The 18,382-nt window shown below is 43.9% G+C and overlaps 1 protein-coding gene across 5 annotated transcripts in view; it reads right to left on the reverse strand.

Moving 5' to 3' along the window:
• Positions 1-272: 272 nt before the first annotated feature.
• JADE3 (jade family PHD finger 3) overlaps positions 273-18,382 on the reverse strand; it is a 72,293-nt gene continuing 54,183 nt past the window's right edge. For all 5 annotated transcript variants that reach the window (XM_050331600.1, XM_050331596.1, XM_050331597.1 and 2 more), the window contains 5 exons: positions 16,386-16,502; positions 15,452-15,925; positions 12,624-12,741; positions 5,577-11,116; positions 273-5,129 (listed from right to left, as the gene is read on the reverse strand). In XM_050331600.1, coding sequence (XP_050187557.1) covers positions 10,224-11,116; positions 12,624-12,741; positions 15,452-15,925; positions 16,386-16,502 — 1,602 coding nt within the window. In that variant the 3' untranslated portion in view covers positions 273-5,129; positions 5,577-10,223. The remainder of the gene's footprint in view (positions 5,130-5,576; positions 11,117-12,623; positions 12,742-15,451; positions 15,926-16,385; positions 16,503-18,382) is intronic.

The raw sequence follows: 18,382 nt of genomic DNA on the forward strand, positions 1-18,382 counted from the left end.
CGTAACAATCACATAATTAGCGGTAATTAATAACAACAACAAATAATCGCAAAACTCGCGGCCACCCGCACGCCGCCGGCCCTACCTGCTCCCAGCCGCGCAGGAGAAGTCCCGCCGCCGCCGCCGCTCTTATAGCGGCGAGGGCAGAAGGGCGGCGGCAGCGCCTTGGGTACCCTCGTCTGGGCGGGGCCCCCCCCCCCGGCCGGGCCGGGCCGTCCTGCCCGGCGGGGAGGGCGAAGGCCGGGCCGTTCGGGAAGCTCCATCTCCGCTCCGTGCTGGAAAGCCAGCGCGGGGAGCCGGGAGCGGCGGCTGCCTGAGCAGCAGCAGCGGCTCGGCTCCCCCCTCTCCAAGAGCTGCAGGGAGGAAAAATAGGGAGAAGAGGTTTCTCATGGCGGTGGGAAAAGTTTCTTGGCTCCCCGAGAGGCTGATTCCCAAAAGGCCTGGTTTCTGTCTGCCTTCTTGCTGTGCTTTGGCCTTGGCCGCAACTTCCAGCACTAGGGATCTTTCTCCACAGCTCTTGCAGCATTTCCCTGGTTATCCAGAAATCCTGGGCCTGCTTTGTGCCATGCCTTCTTTTACTCCCTGTGTTCTTAAGCCCCAACGACTTCCAAGGGCACAAGGCAAACAGCTGGAATCAAAATTTCCAGATGCAGTTCTCTGTTGCACCTGCTTATCTCTGTGCTATGACCACTCCAGCTCCCAGGCCTCAAATCATAAAGCAATCCCAGCTCTTCTCTTCAGCACTCCATGACACACTGCCTTTTGACTTGGATTCGGTCATCACTGCAGGGATCAGTGATGTCAAGTGACTTCAGTCTCACTGCTCCATGTCTTGTGTGTCTCCTCCTGGCAACTCAGGGTGCACCAGGCAGGCACAGGCTGGCTCACCACTGTCCCTGCAAACGAGAATCGACGTGGCTGCTCCAAAAGTCGCTTCTCCCCCATCCAGATTCTTGTATCGAGCTGGCACGTGTAGCAGCCCCATTATTTGAGGGGCACTGCTCAGGAGCGATTGCATAGCACCCACCCTGGTCTTTTAGCAGATAAGCCGCCTGCACAACTCCTGTTACAGATTTTATCTGTTCCTTAACATACACCCTCCTCTTGGCAATTATCTCCTGTCAAAGATTTTTACTCAGTTGCCTTTATTCATAAAGCAGGTGCTCACAGCCCAGGCTTCACTTGGTCACACTTTTTTTCTTTTAGTGGTATATTTGGAAAGTTCACGGCCTACATGACCTGACCGTAGGCTTCTCTCAAGGGACAACTACTGTGATATTCATTAACTTATTGTCACCTTACCTGAGCAGCTAGGCTTCTATTTTACAGGCTTGCATGGCATTACTTCAGTGCTCAGCACTGAATTTTCTCTTTCTGTCTCTGTTGCTGTCTCTACTGACAGAAGGATTTCATCTCAAATCTGAGGCAAGCAAATTATCAGCAACTGCCAACACAGAAAAACATCCGAGAAACAAATGTCACATCCGTCCTTCTTTCATACATATTTACAACTAGGAAAGAAGATCCAGAGGTTTAAAAAAATGTATGCAAAGAATTCATTAAGTACAATGAAGCACAATTATCGATTCTTATGAAGCTTAGCCACGTTTGCTGCTCTCCCATCATTCTTGCACTGTATGAGGTCGTTTGGGATACTTGAACAATGCAACAGCTTACTGAATCTGATAGCAGCAGGAGATACTCACACCCTCAACCCACCTCACCAGTCTCTCTGCTCCTTGCTGACTTACTTAGGCATTTGCCAGCATGGTTTGGAGGCATCAAAACAAGCTGTGTGTTGGCACACACCTGGGGAGAAAATTAACAGCTTCAGCGAGCACCAGGCTACAACACAAACTGTGCCACACATTTTGAGCTTGGATCTCTAGTTACACAGGACAGTACTCCTGTTTTGTCTTCTCTGTAATGGCTAATCCAGGCTTGCTGAAAGGTAGGAGCAGGGAGGAATCCATGGAGGGGGGTGCCTTCACAGAAAGCAACAGCTGAGGTCTTCTGCCAGTACAAGTTCACTGTGGGAAAGACGAGCACAGAAGAGATGGTGCCAAAGGCTGTGCTTCCTTGAGCCTTCCCCACTGGGAACTTCCCACTGTTTCATTGTAGTCACAGTGTCTACTCTGCAGCTTCCAAATCTGACTGATAGGGAGTACACACAGTACCTCCGTGGCTTCCAAAGGAAGTGGTTGGTAGGTCAGCATTTATCCCACGAGGTAGGGCACATCATATACTTGCTCCTCCTGCTTTGCAGGGAGCAGGGAAGTGGGATCTTAACATTAACAACCACGAAGAACAGAAAGAGTAGATCTGTGATGCAGGAGGCCCTGTAAGGTGAAGTCACAACCCTCCCCCAGCCTACAGGTTCCCTGAGCCTGCCAGAAGCCATCACCCTTCTTGCCAGTCAGGAAATGCTCAGCAGTTCTGGAGAACAGCCCAGTGTGCCACAGAGCTGGAAAAATCCCCCCACCCTTAAGGACTGTAGACGAAAAGAGGTGGTGGATTATTTCAGGGGCTATAAAGAGATTGTTTTGTGCATATGGTCATTCCTGAAAAGTCACAGTTGTTCTTCTCTCCTTTTATGAGCTTGATCCTGCCGTTTCTTCATCTTTAGAGTATTCTTTCTTCTGTCACCTTCAGTCTTTTTGTTTTAATACTGTTAGTCCTCTCCTCGCTGCTGGAAGGTGAGAGGGCTTAGGCCTAGTACGAAGTGCAAATGTCACATATCAGATGTCTGTATCTTAACAGCTGCCTCTGAACAGGGAGTCTGTCAGCCCTTCTCTTCAGACGGACAAGGTGCAGCCGAGAGCAGGGACTGTGCAGCCGAGGCCAGTGGAGCCCAAAGAGCCACTACCTCAATGTAAGCCTGTTAAATCCTGCTGTTAAATCCATTTGGGCACATGAGAATTCACCACTAGCAGATGATACGGCATTTTGGGGGGGGGTAAGAGGAGGAGAACAGATGGACAGACAAACCAAACCAAAAAACACCAAGCAAGAGCAGAGGCAGAAATACAAAATCAGTCACTGCAATCAGTTGGCTGGAACGCAAGAGTTAGCACTGCCATGCACTTGTTTGCTGCCAAGTATAGTTCTTGGAATTGACTTGCATGTCCAGATCAAGTTTTTATTTGTTAGTAAGCAATAAGTAGGTCCAGGAGAAATCAAAATGCTGAGAAGTCTCAACTGTTTACTAGTCTGGATGATCACAATTGTGTGAACACTCATAACAGTCCAAACATTTGCCAAAGTACTCCCTTTTCCTGTTTGCAAATGTCTCCTTGGGAGAAGGTGGCAGCAGCAAACTTGTGCCATTGACTAATTTATGTGTCTAACACCGCTGTCACACAAGTTAATGCAGAATGGATTCAGAATCTCAAACAGGGAATCTTAAGAAAGATTGCACCAAATTACCATGAAGTCATATTGAAGTATTTAGCCTTTAAAGTCCAGTTTCTCTCACAGAACCAGCAACGGTACCCTCTACTTATCACAATTTATTATGCAAATTCTTTCAGCATAACTTATGTACTGGCTGGAAGCTCATGAAAAAACATCTCTTACTTGAGAATGTAATGTTATGAGCAAACATCACGACTCCTTCCAACGCAGCCAGTCTCTCAAGTCTCTCATGAACACCCTCACACTGTCACACATGCACCTCCAGCTTCTTTTGTCACAGAAGCACCCACAAGTGCCAGATCCTGCCACCTGAAGCTGCCTCACAAAGCTCAGAGTTCCCAGTCCGTGCCTGTGCAGGACTTTGCTCTGCACCAGGAGCAGTCGGGCAACAGGGCGCTTCAGAACGCTACTCTTCAGTGGAACACAGCCAAGATATTTTTTCATTAATGCCTTACTTTTCTGCATTCTATACCCCACATGACCTGGATTTGCATTTTGCTTGCCTCAGGTTAAAAAAAAAAAAAAAAAAAAGAGCATTGATTTGTGCTACAGCAGCTGCAGAATCACAGTCACAACAGAGGCCATGCAAGAGAGCCAGGACTTCAGGGAAGGCAGCATCTTTCATTCAGGTAGCTGATTTAGCAACAGTGCTTTCAGTGTTTGTGGCTTACAGGCATGCAAGTTGTCCTAGTCCAAATCAAAAATAATCAAATTAACTGCAGGTTTAGGGTGACTGTTCAGAGCTTAATTTAGCACATACAAACAGACAATTTGAGGAAAGTCTGGTTTATGTATTAGCCATTTGTAACGAGTGTAAACTACAACTTGCTTCTTAGTATCTTAAAATCACCTGGCTCATCAGCTTTTAGGCCTCTGTGCTTCTTTAAGCCAGGAGAGATGTCTGGCTTGTTCTAGAAGGAATAATCAGGAAAAGAATAAGACAGTGCCCCTAATCCATTTTAGAGGAGACAACAGAACAATAGCTGAGCCATCAGTTCTAAGGAAGGAAAATACCTTGGCCAGGCTTTATTCAACCAGATGCAAATGGAGCCTAAAATGCCAGTGACAGGGATTCCCAAACTACTCAGCACCGCCCTCCCTTCTGAGATAAGGGAGATGGAACTACAAAGGAATGCAACCAGACACCGTGGCTTCAGATGAAGTGGGTGGGCTAGTTTAGGGATGTTTTTCCCCCTCTGATGACTCAATCCCTCACTAGAGCCTGCACTTCCAAAGGTATAACCAGAGCCATTTTCCCAAATGGCATATAACACCTTTTGTTTTTATAGGTACTACTCCAGTGGACTCCTTGCAGTTGCTGAGAACACAGAAAATAAAGAGTGGCATATCTTGAGGATGGCGAGACACTGGAACTGGTTGCCCAAAGAAGTTGTGGCTGTCCCATCCCCAGAAGTGTTCACGATGAAATTGGATGCAGCTTTGAGCAACCTGGTCTAGTGGAAGGTGTAGGGGGATTGAAACAGGATGAGCCTTAAGGTCTTTTCCAATTCAAACCATTCTGTGATATCTTGATGTCTGTGTCACAGGCTCAAGACCTTTCAGATGACCAGGAGATTTTCTGACAGCACCTTCCTTAATGTTGTTGCTGTGCTAGGTTTTAAATCTTTCCTCAGCACACTAATTTGTCCACACTAATGTGTCCTGCCTTGCCCAGCGCTCTTCCCTGGCTGGGGTGAGAGCAGGTGGGGCAGCACCTGGGGAAAAACAACAGAAACCGGAAAAAATGTCTTCAGGATGGTTAAGCCAAAAGAAACCATAAAGGTGTCATTATGGAGCCTACCCAGAGATTTAAAACAATGTATCAGATAAGGCAGCCTAGGCGAGGCAGGTACCCAGCTCCAGGGCTGCTGAGAAAGCAATAGGAAGGCAGGGAGGGTCTGCCCAGCCTGAAACAAAAGAAGAGTCCCAGAGAAAGGGCAGGGCAAGGTGGATTCAGGAGGCTGTCCCACACAAAAGAAGCCTACTGGAAAAAGAAAGATTTTGTGGAAGCTGTATGCACAGAGGCAGAAAAACTAATGAGCAAATATCTGAGGCTGTTTCTCCTTAACCACGGAGTCACAAACCTATCGAAGCCATCTGCAGAAGGGTTAAATTGAGGAACAGAAATAGGCATGCACATCTGCTATTTTCAAACAACTTACCCCCACTGCTATGTAACATTTTCTTTCAGAAAGCTGTGCTTGCAGTCACTTTAATCCACTTCTGTCACATCCCTACGGATGTGCTGACTTGGTCAGGAGCAGAGCCTAGCAGCAGTTATCCCAGGATCAACTCTGCAAGAGGGATATGTTGCAGAACTGCACCCCAGGAGGGGCAATAGCCTGTTGAGCTCTGAAGCAGGCACAAGGTTCAGAAGCAGCAGTAGCGCAGCATCTGTCACAAAACCAGAACCCAGAATTCTGTGAGTCTTCACTTCTTCCTAAAGAAGCCGCATTGAGGCACTCCATTGTTTTCCATCTCTGCCCTTCCCCGGTGTTTTTCCCTCGCATGCCAAGCTCCCAGGTTGTGCAAGCAGCTTCCTTTTGTTCCTTAATTCGCATCAAAAGCATGTTTTCCTACTAGATGTGTCAATTCCCTGCAGTGCTAAACCTTTACAAGCACTGGGATCATCAAAATTCCCAACGATCAAAACGAGTGGTTTCGCTGGATTATCTTTGCAGCTCACAGAGGCAGGCTTTGAACACTTGGTAACACTCGGTCCCTCCCAGTATCAGACACACATCATGCGTCTGCAGCACAGCCTGTACATCCAGGCCTAGTCATCAGCAGTGCCACTTCAAAATCAAGTGAATGTTTCAGGCTTACATTTAATATCCAAACGTTTGTAATTTCTCCTTCCGTGGTTTGGAATTCACGGTGCAAAGAAAACATTCTACAAATTACATATGCAAATTCTAACTGAGAAACATTTCTCTTAGGACAGAAACACAAATGCAGGAATGACAGTGCTGGGAATCACCACACTGCCCCTGTTAGTGCTTGGCCCAAGTTTCCATCACCCAGGAACCACATTTATTTGAAAAGACTCTACAAACCAACAGCGACTGTTTCCAAAATAATGGGTATACCAATTTCCTTCCTTGGCTCTTGTCTTTCCCACTTCCCAACCACAAGCAGACTGTGTTTGCATAGGAAATTAGAAGCTGCCAATCAGAAAGTCAAAAAAGGAAGTCTGTTGCTGGAATCTGTTGCAAGATTGCCTTCAGGGAAGAAGAAATCCTGGTCCTGAAAAACAGCTGACAGTCCAACACTTACTGCTTCTTCCTAGTGCTGATTTTTCTTCTCTTCTGTCTGAATCTTTACCCCCTTTTCCCCCTTTTTTTGCCTCCTGTTTGCTTTTCAGCTGATGGACTTGAGCTCCATTTCACCCAGCCTATTTCCAGCTCCAGTCCCAGCCCGCCTGGGGCACCTGCTCAGTCACTCCTGCCCGTACACCAGGCCACAAGCACGTTGGCTGCTCAGCCTCCCACTCACTCTGCCGCTGCCAGACCCATTGCTGGCAGGGAGGGTCACTGCTGCCTGCAACACCCCGATTGCCAATTCCCCATCTCTCTTTTGGATGCTGCCGGTTGCAGAGCCGGTCAGAGCACGAGGGATGCTATGGGATCAGTTGTGCAGCTACACCCACTCCTTTCTCTCCACCTTCCTCTTCCCCTTGCCTTCTTCCCTGCTCTAGCACAGGGAGCAGCTCCTCTCTGCCAGCAAGGTACATCACAGCACCGGCCTGTGGGAGCAGGGGGAACTACAGCAAAAGTCCATGTAAAACCGACATGAAACATCAACCCGGGAACTTGCTGGCACTGATTTGCCCTTTGCACACACAGGGCAATAGCGGGCTGTGTTTAGCTATGCATGTCTGCGGGTGTACAAGAAGAGGGATCAGACAGAAGGCCTGGCTACGGCTCTTCCTCTATAACTCACTTTGTCCAGCCAGGGAAAACCAGCCATACTACAGCATAAGCAAATACATTGAAAAGTGAGGCCAGGGCAGCAAATAGTCTGCTACATTTGCTCAGCTAGGCAGAAACAAAAGCCAGGCTTGCACTATTTGCTATACACAGCAAATTAATGCTCAGCGACTCTTTTTTGGGAGGCTGAAGGGGAAGGGTTTTCCTGGATACTTAACTTGTTAAAGCATTGCCAGATCTGCAGAAATAATTTACTCCTGATGGACACAGTACTGATGAGTTTCACAGCCTGCCAGACATAGAGGGAAAAGCCCTGAATAAATCACAACAAATGAAAATATTGTTAGCAGTTTCATAATTTAATGAAAAAGTACTTGTAAAAAGGGGACATCTGAAAAAGACCGAGTCCATCTTGGAAAATTGAATATATATATATTTATATATATAAAACAAAATGCAAAAACACAAAAAAAATTGACAAATAAGGTTAAGAGGTAATACTTCAAACAGTTAGCCACCGAACGCACAATAAAAACTAGCAAATGCACTTTGGGGACAATACTTGAGAACTACATAACCAAGGGCTCCTTCATATGTTTATTAAGATCATGTAAAAATTAGCAAAACCATTGCCCAGACTGGAAACAACTGAATTGATAACCCCAGAAGAGCAGAAACGCTGAGTTTTGCTAAAGCACCATTTTCCCTCTCTTCTGTCATATGATTCCAGCCACAAAATAATATGAACACTTTGCTGACCTCCCAATAAGTGTTCCCAATAAAAGCTTCGTAAAATTTCAAGACCAGTGAGAGAGGATTACTAATAAATATTGAAGGAGAACTAAGAGAATCAGAACCAGAATACAAATTAATAGATATTTGTTTACTTTTTCTGAATGACCCATGGCTTAGAACACAAAGCATTTCCCATTAAAATAAAATATGTGGAAACCTAAAATGCTACTGCATATTTACACCAAAAGAAATAATTTTGAAGATACAGCTCTAGAAAGATCAATTACACAAATATACATAAAATCAAAAAGTAAAAAAAAAAATTAAGATGCATGAAGCAAACAGAGCAAGTTTGCCAAGTATACTTTTTTTTAATTATCTCACTACTGAAGAGTCCTCCAGCCCCTGACCTGCTAGTCCTATTGCAACTAGGGAGATTTCAAAGTTTAAAACAAATCTGAAAATGTCGTTGCCATTTCCCAAGCTAAAAGCAATAAATTAAAACCATGAAGAAAAACAATTTGCTGTTTGGATTCTGCATAGTCATCTTCACACTGGGTGGGGAACACCTTTTGTTTCCAGACAAAATTGAACCCTCAACAGAAAGGAGCTGCATGACACGCCCTATACAACCTATGGGCCATTTCAGCCAGTGATGTGGGGACAGAAGATGTTGCGTATTTATGAAATGTACAGCATTTCAGAGAAAAACAGTGCAGTTACTTTGTTGATCAACACAACATCATCTGGAAAACAAGAAGTTAAGTTTGCATTTAAACAAAAATCCCCCTGTCATTGAAACAAACAGAAAGGGATTCCCTTCCCTTCTCACTTCCTCAATACTGGCTGAAATTTAGTCACTATTTGACAATTGCTGATTTTAAAGGGCACACCAAAAATGTGTTAGACTGGGAAACAGCAACTGATCCAGAGGTTGAAAAGCAGCTTAATAAAATAGTAGATTTTCAGCAATTAAAAAACCCATATTTCAAATGATGATTGGCTAAAATTTTACAGACCTAGATGCCAGAAGGCTCCTATGCCTGTGTTCAGGCAACTAGGGTTGAAAATTTGCACCTGCAAAAAAAATTCAGCAAAAATTATTTCAAATTCTGCCGACTTTAAAAATACCAGGTAAAAACACCTCTGGATAAGAAATCTCAGTTTCAAGAGGAACCTGGCATCACCGGTGATTGCCTAAATGTAAGTGTCAAATAGCATTTTTCTTTGAAGTAGTACACCTACTTTTGTAAACACTATCCACAAAATTAGCCATCTGTACTTGTTAGCTGGGTAAAATATTTACAAGTGCATCCCACAACAAGCAACTATGTACAGAGATTAAAAAAACTGAAATACTAGAAGTTTTATATTTACAAAATAAGCGCGTTATTGTGAAGAGAAACAAAACCTTCAGCAAAAGCAGGGAACAGGGGCATGTCTAGAGGTCAGCAAGTTTGGCAGCGCCAGCGACGCCTGCTTCCACCCTCCGCAAGGAGCCTGCAAATGCCACTGCAGTTCAAAGCCTCCTGCAGAAGGGGATCCTCACTTAGTAGTCACTTAGGGCCTGATCCAGCAGAGCACACCGGCATGTGCTCGGAGATCTGAGCACAACCGTTCCCGGGGAAACCAGCAGGACTTTTCACATGCTTAACCTCCTAACACATCCGCAAGTGCATTGCTGGATCAAAGCCATGCTGCAGGTGCTGTAAGGATGCAGTGTCAGTGTGTCCGTTTGCAGTCTCTTGCAACAAATTAGAGCAAGGCAAGGACTTCTTTAAAATCTGTCCACCATCACAAGACTGACTTCACATGAACACGCTGCCTCACACATAAGCTGGCAAGGGGAAGCGGGTTCCTGAATTTATGCAAAGATTAACCGCTTCGTGCTCTCCCAGATGTTACCCTCTAGTAAAACACGTGATTTCCACATGGCTTCGTGGACAACTGAGCTAACCTTGCGAAGACTGCAAACCAATTCACAGTTGAACAGAACTACTCTGATTTCTCTCCCCTCCCCCCCATTCCCTACTGCAGCTCTTCTTAACATAGGTCCTAGAATATTTTCTGGAACCCTTTGATAACGAGCTTTGCACTGGTACACTGGACTACATAAAGGCTGAATTACCCCGTGGGGGCTTCTAATCACCTTTGTACCGAACTGTGAGAAATCATATTCTTTTTGTTTCTATTGTGACAATCTCTTCCGAAGTCCTTACTTGGGCTTTCTCTCTCTGAGCTACTTCGTCTTAACCTCACTTGCTCTTTGTTTTCATCACTTTCTGCTTCAGAGTCACTCAGCTCTAAGTCAGGACAGTACCCATCATTGTCCTGGTATGGAGCACCTTCAAGCGTCTGCTTGCTCCACAAGCGATCTTTTGTTGCAAGTCTTCTTGTTGGCTTTTCACAGCACCGGAGATCTTCCGTGGTCCTCACTAGACTATTGGTAGCCTCTTTAAAGGACCGGCTAAAATGTTCTATGGTGGATTTTCTGAAACCGCTCTGGCTGGCCAAGTGAGCTGTGAGCATGGACTCTTGTTCGTAGGGTGTCTGGCTGGAGCTGTCTCTCTGGCTCACGTCTCCAGCCCTGCCCATCAGACCGTTGGACTTGGCCATCAGCCTTGAGTTCTCCTGCTGCACCCGCCCATTCCCAATGGAAGACTGTCCATGCAAGGCAGCCTGGAGCGCTAAAGGCTTCCCGGACGGCTGACCCCGATGAAACTCCATCATCTGCGTGGGGCCACAATCCTTTGCCTCGCTCCGAGGCTTGCCAATCCCTGCCAGCAACCCATTACTTCTGCTGTCGTGCTGATACCTGGTGTAGGATTTTGCTTTAATTTCAAATGATTCCTTTGACATCGGCACGCTCCGTTTGCTGTAAACAGTGCTGTTGTTGTCAGGAGAAAGCGGTCTGTTGCCAGGCTTCAGCGAGTTATTTTTGCAGTCTCCTAGTGCTGATTTGGGCATTTTTAACTTTAGGGTGATCCTGGGAGGTGGGTAGAACAGTGTGTTCTCTAGTGCACTTGTCAGGGTATGGCCTACAGGAGAAAGAGATGAGGGAGCAGGAAAAAGAAAGGCATTTTTAAAATGGGTAATTTGGGTTTTTATCCGTAACAAGTTTTATAGTCCATTATAAGGTCATGCAACAGTAAGAAGCATTTGCAAACAATTAGCGTGAAATTATTTTAGGATATTAAAGAGAAGCTGGGGTAACAAAAACTGTACCAAATTAACCACCACTTCAGAATTTAGGTAAGCATTTAAGCATTTCCATTAAAAACAACAATGTGCCCTTTTTACAGGGCTTTCAGCCAGTGAATTAAACTAGTTTTGAGATAATGACTGAAGTAGTTCCAACAAAGCTGTAAAAAAAGGTTCATATTCATTTTTGGACGAAGAAAAAACAATGCTTCAAACTGAGCTTCTATTTGGATTTAGTTCAACTCTCCGCTTTGTATTATAAAATTCTCTACACTTGAAAAGTCTTTTCACTCCAATATATTAGTCGTTATGATATTATGCTCATACGGCACCCATTGCAAAGTAGTTATCAAGCTTTTGTAATAACCATTAAAAAAATCACTTGTGTTTGTAAAGACATAAAATAAATTTAGTAGACATTTCTACTAAAGTACATTAACACAAAACCAAAGTGCTTCAGAGTACTGGGGCTTCCACAGCGTACTAGTCTGATTTAAAACAGATCAAAAAACCTACCTTATCAGTACTAATGAAACCTATCCATGTTTCAGGGGTAGAGAAAAAGCACAAAGACTTCACCATAAACTGGTCATTAAAAATACGTTTTTTGACAGACCAGAGAGATCTTAACTGGGCACAGAAAAACAGCTGCCCTCCCTATTAAAAACCCCACAGTAATTACACTATAATGCATATTCTCCTCTTGTGAAGTGTTGTGCTCCTTATTTCAAAAAGTTGCTATAAAAGTGAAGGGCAGAGTGGGGTTTGGCACCTCATCATTCCTGAACAGTTGCTAGTCACTATTAATAACCAGAGTACTTAAACTCTTTTTGAAGGAAGGAGAGCAACTGTAGATGGTATGCTAAGAAATGCCTCTTTGGCTCATGAGGCACCATGAGAACAGTAATGATTCCTATCAGTCACTCTTCTCTCTTGCCTGAAGGAAACAACTTCTGACAGCAAGAAAAAAAAGTTTTCTCAGCTGGAGAACTAAGTACCAATGCAGAGCTTGCTGTGAGGAACCAGTGCCAGCGACCAGTAGCCCAAGGAAGGAGAAACCTAAGAGATCACCACCAGCTCCTTTCTGCTATCTGGATACCACAGTGACTAATAAGCAACAGGCATATACCAGAATCAGCCAAAAAATAAAGAAATATTCAAGTAAATATTTTAAGAGATTAAAGAGTTCTCTGTGTGTTGTTACTTCCACTGATGGAGTACTTGAGGAAAGCTTTTCAAGGCAGTTTTATGTGTTAAAAACACTACGCAGGAACATACAGAGAACACACTGTTTTAGTTTAAATACAGGCAGAATTTGTAAATATTTTACATTTATATGATTACCTGCAGCGATTTCCTGATTAATGAGTTGGACTTGCAAATTGAAGACCTGTTCATGTACTTTACTGTGGGACAACTTCAGTTTCTCTCTCCTGCTTACCATGTAGCAGAGATTTCTTACCTACGGAGGAATAAGAGGAGACTTAATAGGCAATAAGAAAATTAATCCTGACATAGCTTAAAAAGTGTATCATAAACAAAATCAAAACAACAGTATGTGCAAAATCCCTTGGCAAAGTTCTTGTGGATATTACTTAACATACATAACCATCAATTTTTTAAAAAATCCTTTTCTTTTTTTAATAAATTGTCAATTCAGTGCACACCTTGAATACATTTCACAAGACAACAGAATATATTTTCATTTTGGCTGACCCATTTACCAGTTTCTTTTTTGACTCCATTGCACTGACTCTTAAGGTTCAACAAGGCCAAATGCTAGGTCCTGTTCCTGGGTCAGGGCGATACCAAGGATCCATGTGGGCTGGGGGTGAATGGATAGGGAGCAGCCCTACTAAGAAAGACCTGGGGATAACGGTCAGTAAAAACATTGGACAGGACTTGTCAATGTGCACTTGCAGCTCAGAAAGCCAAACCTATCTTGGACTACAGCAAAAGCAGAATGGGAGAAGGTCAAGGGAAGTGATTCTGTCCCTCCACTCTGCTCTGGTGACACTCCATCCGCAGCGCTGCATCCAGCTCTGGCATTTCCAATGCAAGATGAACCTGTTGGACCAGGTCCAGAGGAGGTCCACAAAAATGGTTAGAGGGCTGGAACTTCTCTCTTCTGAAGACTGAGAGAGTTGGGTTGTTAAGCCTGGAGAAGAGAAGGCTCTGGGGAGACCTCACTGAAGCTTTCCAATATACAAAAAGGGATTATAAGAAAGAGAAACGAGAGTCTGTAGTGACAGAGAGAGGGGCAATTCTTTTAAACCGAAGGAAGGTAGGTTCAGGTTGGGCATAAGGAAGACATTTTTACAGTGAACATGGTGAGGCACTGGAACAGCTTGCCCAGAGAAGTTGCAGGAGTCCCATCCCTGGAAGTGGTCAAGACTGGATGTGGCTTTGAGCAACACGGTCCACTGGAAGGTGTCCCTGCCCAAGGCAGGGGGTTGGAACTAGATGGTCTTTAAGGTCCCTTCAACCCAAACCGTTCTGTGATTCAGTTCCACATAATTCTACTTTTACTATTTGTTTGAGTTAATAGCAACATTTTCATCTAATGTAATCAGAATAGGAAAAGGCACTGAAAATTCTTGACAAACATCTAAAAGTGCTTTCAAAACAGAGAAACAGTGTAAGGATTGGTTCAAAGGTATCTGCCAAACGTTCTTTCCCCAGCATTCAGTTCCATCTGTTCAGAATTGGTACCTCTCTACCCCAAAACAAAATTCCAAGATTCCCAAATTTATATTTATCCCAAAATAAAACAGAGTAGAAATATCTTATAACATGGGAAGTTCAAAAACTTTGAGACAGGCATTTTAAACTGTGAATCACCTCCACAAGGGCATCAATTTCAACAAGATTTGATACAAAGCAAACATTTATCAAATAAAAGCTTGAAATGGTCTCTTGAAAAATAAAAAATGACCCACCCCAAAATACCAACCCTCCATCTGAAGTACCGTATGGGATTTTAATTCTTTTTTAAAATAAGGTTCCATATCCAAAGTAGTCCTGGAAAAGATCTGAGATTGATTATGACTAGATTCAAGACAACAGTTCCACTGACAAGTACAAATCTTGGCTCCAACACTCATCTCCCTGTATTTTCATGTTTTTCTCTCCCCAGTACTGTTTCCCCTTTTTCTTACAACGCTATTACCTCTCTCCTGCTTTTGCTACTCCTCTCCTCATCACATTTAGCACATCTATTTTATTTTTTACACTTCCTACCTATCTCTAAGCACTTGAAAACTGCAGCTGACCACTACCCAACAGGCCAACCTAATTGGTAGCCTCTGAGAGGTAACAAGTCTGGCTTCCTCCTCCATCAGCTGCCAGAAAAATGCACTCTGTACACCTTCCTAATATATCCCTGCTCTGATTTTTGCTGATGGATTCCTTATTTCCAAACTACCGTCTAGCTGGCAATCTGGTAAGAACCCAGCCAGCTACTGACAAAAAAAATAACTTCCTTTACCTCCTTCTCAGTAAAGCCATGAGCAGCAGCAGCAGACACGGTGGGTTATGTTCAGACCGCTAATTATCTGTAGGACCTAAGGCAGTGAGAACATCTAGGTCTAGAGAGTGAGGAGTTACTCCGTCTGCCTGCTACCTGGGACAACCTGACACCAGAGGAAGAGATGTGACTAAGACTCCTGAACCAGATGTCATGGGAAGTGGTACGAGTACAGGCCCAGCATTCTGCTTCTGCATGTGTGGAGTCAAAAAGTCACCACAGAATTTAACCACTTAGGATATCACCTACTTGACTCCAAACCATGCAGGTGAGTGCTAAAAGACCTCATTTTTTTTAAACATTAACTCAATTGAAGTTGAAATCAGAGAGTCAGTTATCAAATATGTACATTGTGCACAGAAACATGCATCTTAAAATATATAAAGGAATAACCTCTAAGCAAATCAGGAAGCACTTCTTTCACACTGAATCTCAATGGACTCAGAGGGACAACTTCTGAAAGTCTGCAGCAGGCAGTGCAGCATATCAAAAAATGGAAGTTGAAGGCCTTACCTTTTTTAAATCTTTTAAATAGTTATTTTTAAAATCATCTCCCTTTGTTTTCCCCACTCCCACTTTCATCCACAAACAAAGACCTTGCTCACCTGCAAATAGTTTTTCAAAATTTTACCAGTTAATTTCTTACCCTCTCTAGGTCCTGCCTCAAATGCATGAACATCCTCATGCGGGTATGAATGCTATCTTCTTTTGGCTGCACCAAGCCATTTTCTTCATCCTCCTTGGGAGGAAACAATGGTTTGTTAAAGTTACTTTTTCGCTTTAATTTCCAGTAATTGTAGATGAAGTCTACAGCAAGTTTAGGAAGGCCCAGCTCTGCTGCAACATCCTCCACTTTAACTAGTGAGTAAAACTCTTCTTCCAGCTCTCTGAGTTTTTGGGCTCGTAAACTCGTTTTCTCACTCTCTGTTTGCTTCTGCTCTGACACGGTCTTGGGGTGCTCCTCAACATCAGGCAACGAATTCTGTTTGTTCTTGCTGTGCTTTAGACAGTATGACTTGAACTTGACCTCATCCCCATCATCCAGGATAGTCTTCATTTCTAAGCTATGCTCAAAGGCACAGGTGACATGAAAGGCAGTGATGCAGCTTTTCACAGAACACTGCAGACAAAACAAAACAAAAACCCTCAATTACTAACAACGAAACAACAAACCAGAAAAGAAGGACATAATTATCTTAATTACATGAAAGTCCATTCCTACAAAACCCTATTTTCTACACAGTCTTAAAAATATCTGTTGATGCCTTTGATGTTGGTTTCACCAAATTTAGTATTTTCTTGTTTGCAAAGTGTTCAACAGAAGGAGTTTTCTGTCCACCTCTGATGCACATAGCAGTGGCTCTTAGACATCTCAGCCTCATTCAAAAGAAAAGCAATCCAGGCTAATTCCTAAATCTCTGTGCTAGTCAACTAATTTGATAGAAAAGAACTATGAAGAAGTAGATATCTACTCAGTGGTCATCTGCATTGTAAAGCACCTCTGAACACAAAACGCAATACCCAAACAGCCCTTGTGACATAGACGTACCCTGCAGAGTCACTACAGGACAAGTACATACCTGAATGCAAGCACCAGTTTTCAGTTTGCATAAACTACACACTAGAGCCCATCGACTTGGTGGAATGTGAGACACCTTTGTGATTGGCTCCATCCTTTCTGGGCAAGCAATACTAACCTGTAAACAAAAAAAATCATCACGGAAAACAGTTACCAAAGCAATAAAAACAAGCTCTCTATTAATACCAGAAGAAGCAAAACACCCTCACATTTCTCTTGCTGCAAGATCTCCATGTGCTCACACTTGTCAGCAAGGAACCTCAAAAGATCTCACGTGCAAACCATAGTGTGGATGATACTAATTTAACCTGGTGGCTCAAAGTTGCAATTCTTCAAAACACTTGAGTCATCTACATCATTCTTTGTTATGAACCAGTGTCCTGGTTCTGGTAAGGACAGGGTTAATTTTTGCAGTAGTTAGCAGGGGACATGGCTAGGATCCAGAGGTTATTCTATACCACCCTCACATCATTTTCTGGGGATAGGGGGAAGGGCTCTCTTCTACTCAGGGTAAATGTGGTAGTCAGATAGCGCGCTGGTTCCTTCTTTTAATGATAGTATAGCCATTTGTTTGTTTTTCTTATTCCATTGCTGCTTCCAGTAAATTGTTCTTATCTCACCCTGTAATCTTTACCTTTGGTACCTCCAATTCTCTCCAGCCTGCTGCAGGGGAAGGGGAGCAGGAAGGGGGAGTGAGCAAGTGGCACATGGTTTGGAGTGTTTCAGTGGGAACACTTAATTGGGGAATACCATTCCTAAACCGTGACAGCCTTTATTTGGCACCCAATGTGGGACACAGAAGGTTGAGACAACAACAGATCTGCCCAGAGTGGGTTGGAAACAAAGTTTATCTAAGCATTTGCTGTATTAGGTACAGAATCACTGGTCACAATGTTGCCTGCTCTGTTCATGTGGGTGTGGTACCTAACCCTGTATATGTTTCCATATATGCAATATGAGCTCATCGCAGTGCTCTTTTTGAGAGCAGGGAGAGGGATCAGGATTGCTTTGTTGCTGTACTGTGTGATATTAGCCTATGTCAAGATAACATCAAGGACAAGGAGGGTTGTTTGGGATGTGTCTTCAGTGTTGCTCTCCTGCCCCTACCTTAGGCGCTACCTCTTGGAGTCCATTAATAATTGTACCCAGTCTGTGGGGAGAACAGAGCAGGATGATTTTTCCCAGCTTTTCACCCCCTTTTTACCTCCTTCAGACCTGTTACAACAGCTTTTGAGAAATTTTAATTTTCTTTGGATGTTAAGGAAAGCATTATCTTGTTGCTAAGTCTGCCAGGTCTCCTCAGCCCAGTCCACACCATGTTTAGAGCTACAGAAGTTTAGGAAGGTCTTTTAGAGATCTGCCCTGAGGGTGGATAGTCATAAGTGGCATGAAATGTAGGAGGGCATGGGCCAGTATTTGGAGGACTTCTCTCCTCCAGTGGTTTGAAGTTCACTCTTGACCAACTACAGGACCCTGTTAAAGTGATAAAACATGTGAAAGAAAAATGCCGTGGCAAGTTCCAGAGAGGTGCAAAGCTATGCACTGTGCTGGGCCCTGTTTACTGTTTATTAGGCACTGCTTGTTACTAGACAGCACCCTCAGAGGGAGGAGGAGGAAAGCAGACCAACAGCCACCAAAGCCACTCAAACTGCAGCTGAACCAGAGAAACAACCCAAGCTGGTAGCAGTCGCTCCTAGAAATCCAAGACCAAATCAGTTTGCTGAGTGAGGGATGAAGAGGAATCAGAGCCCTCAGAACAGGAGGAAGAGGCAGGGCCAAAGATAATCCCCCCATCTCTATCCCTGAGTGAGCTGCAAGATATGCAAAAAGATTTCAGCTGCCAGTGGAGTGAGCCCTTGGTGATCTGGCTGCTCCCATGCTGGGATATCATGGCCCACAACACAAGAAAAACAGTTAAGGCTGAGATTAGAACAATTATTTTGTTTTGTTTTTTTTAAACTTTAAGAGCATTATGCTACAGTAATTTTCACAGATTAT

This window comes from Myiozetetes cayanensis, unplaced genomic scaffold (assembly GCF_022539395.1).
Source record: "Myiozetetes cayanensis isolate MyiCay16 unplaced genomic scaffold, myiCay2020 scf5-8, whole genome shotgun sequence".
Taxonomy (NCBI): Eukaryota; Metazoa; Chordata; class Aves; order Passeriformes; family Tyrannidae; genus Myiozetetes; species Myiozetetes cayanensis.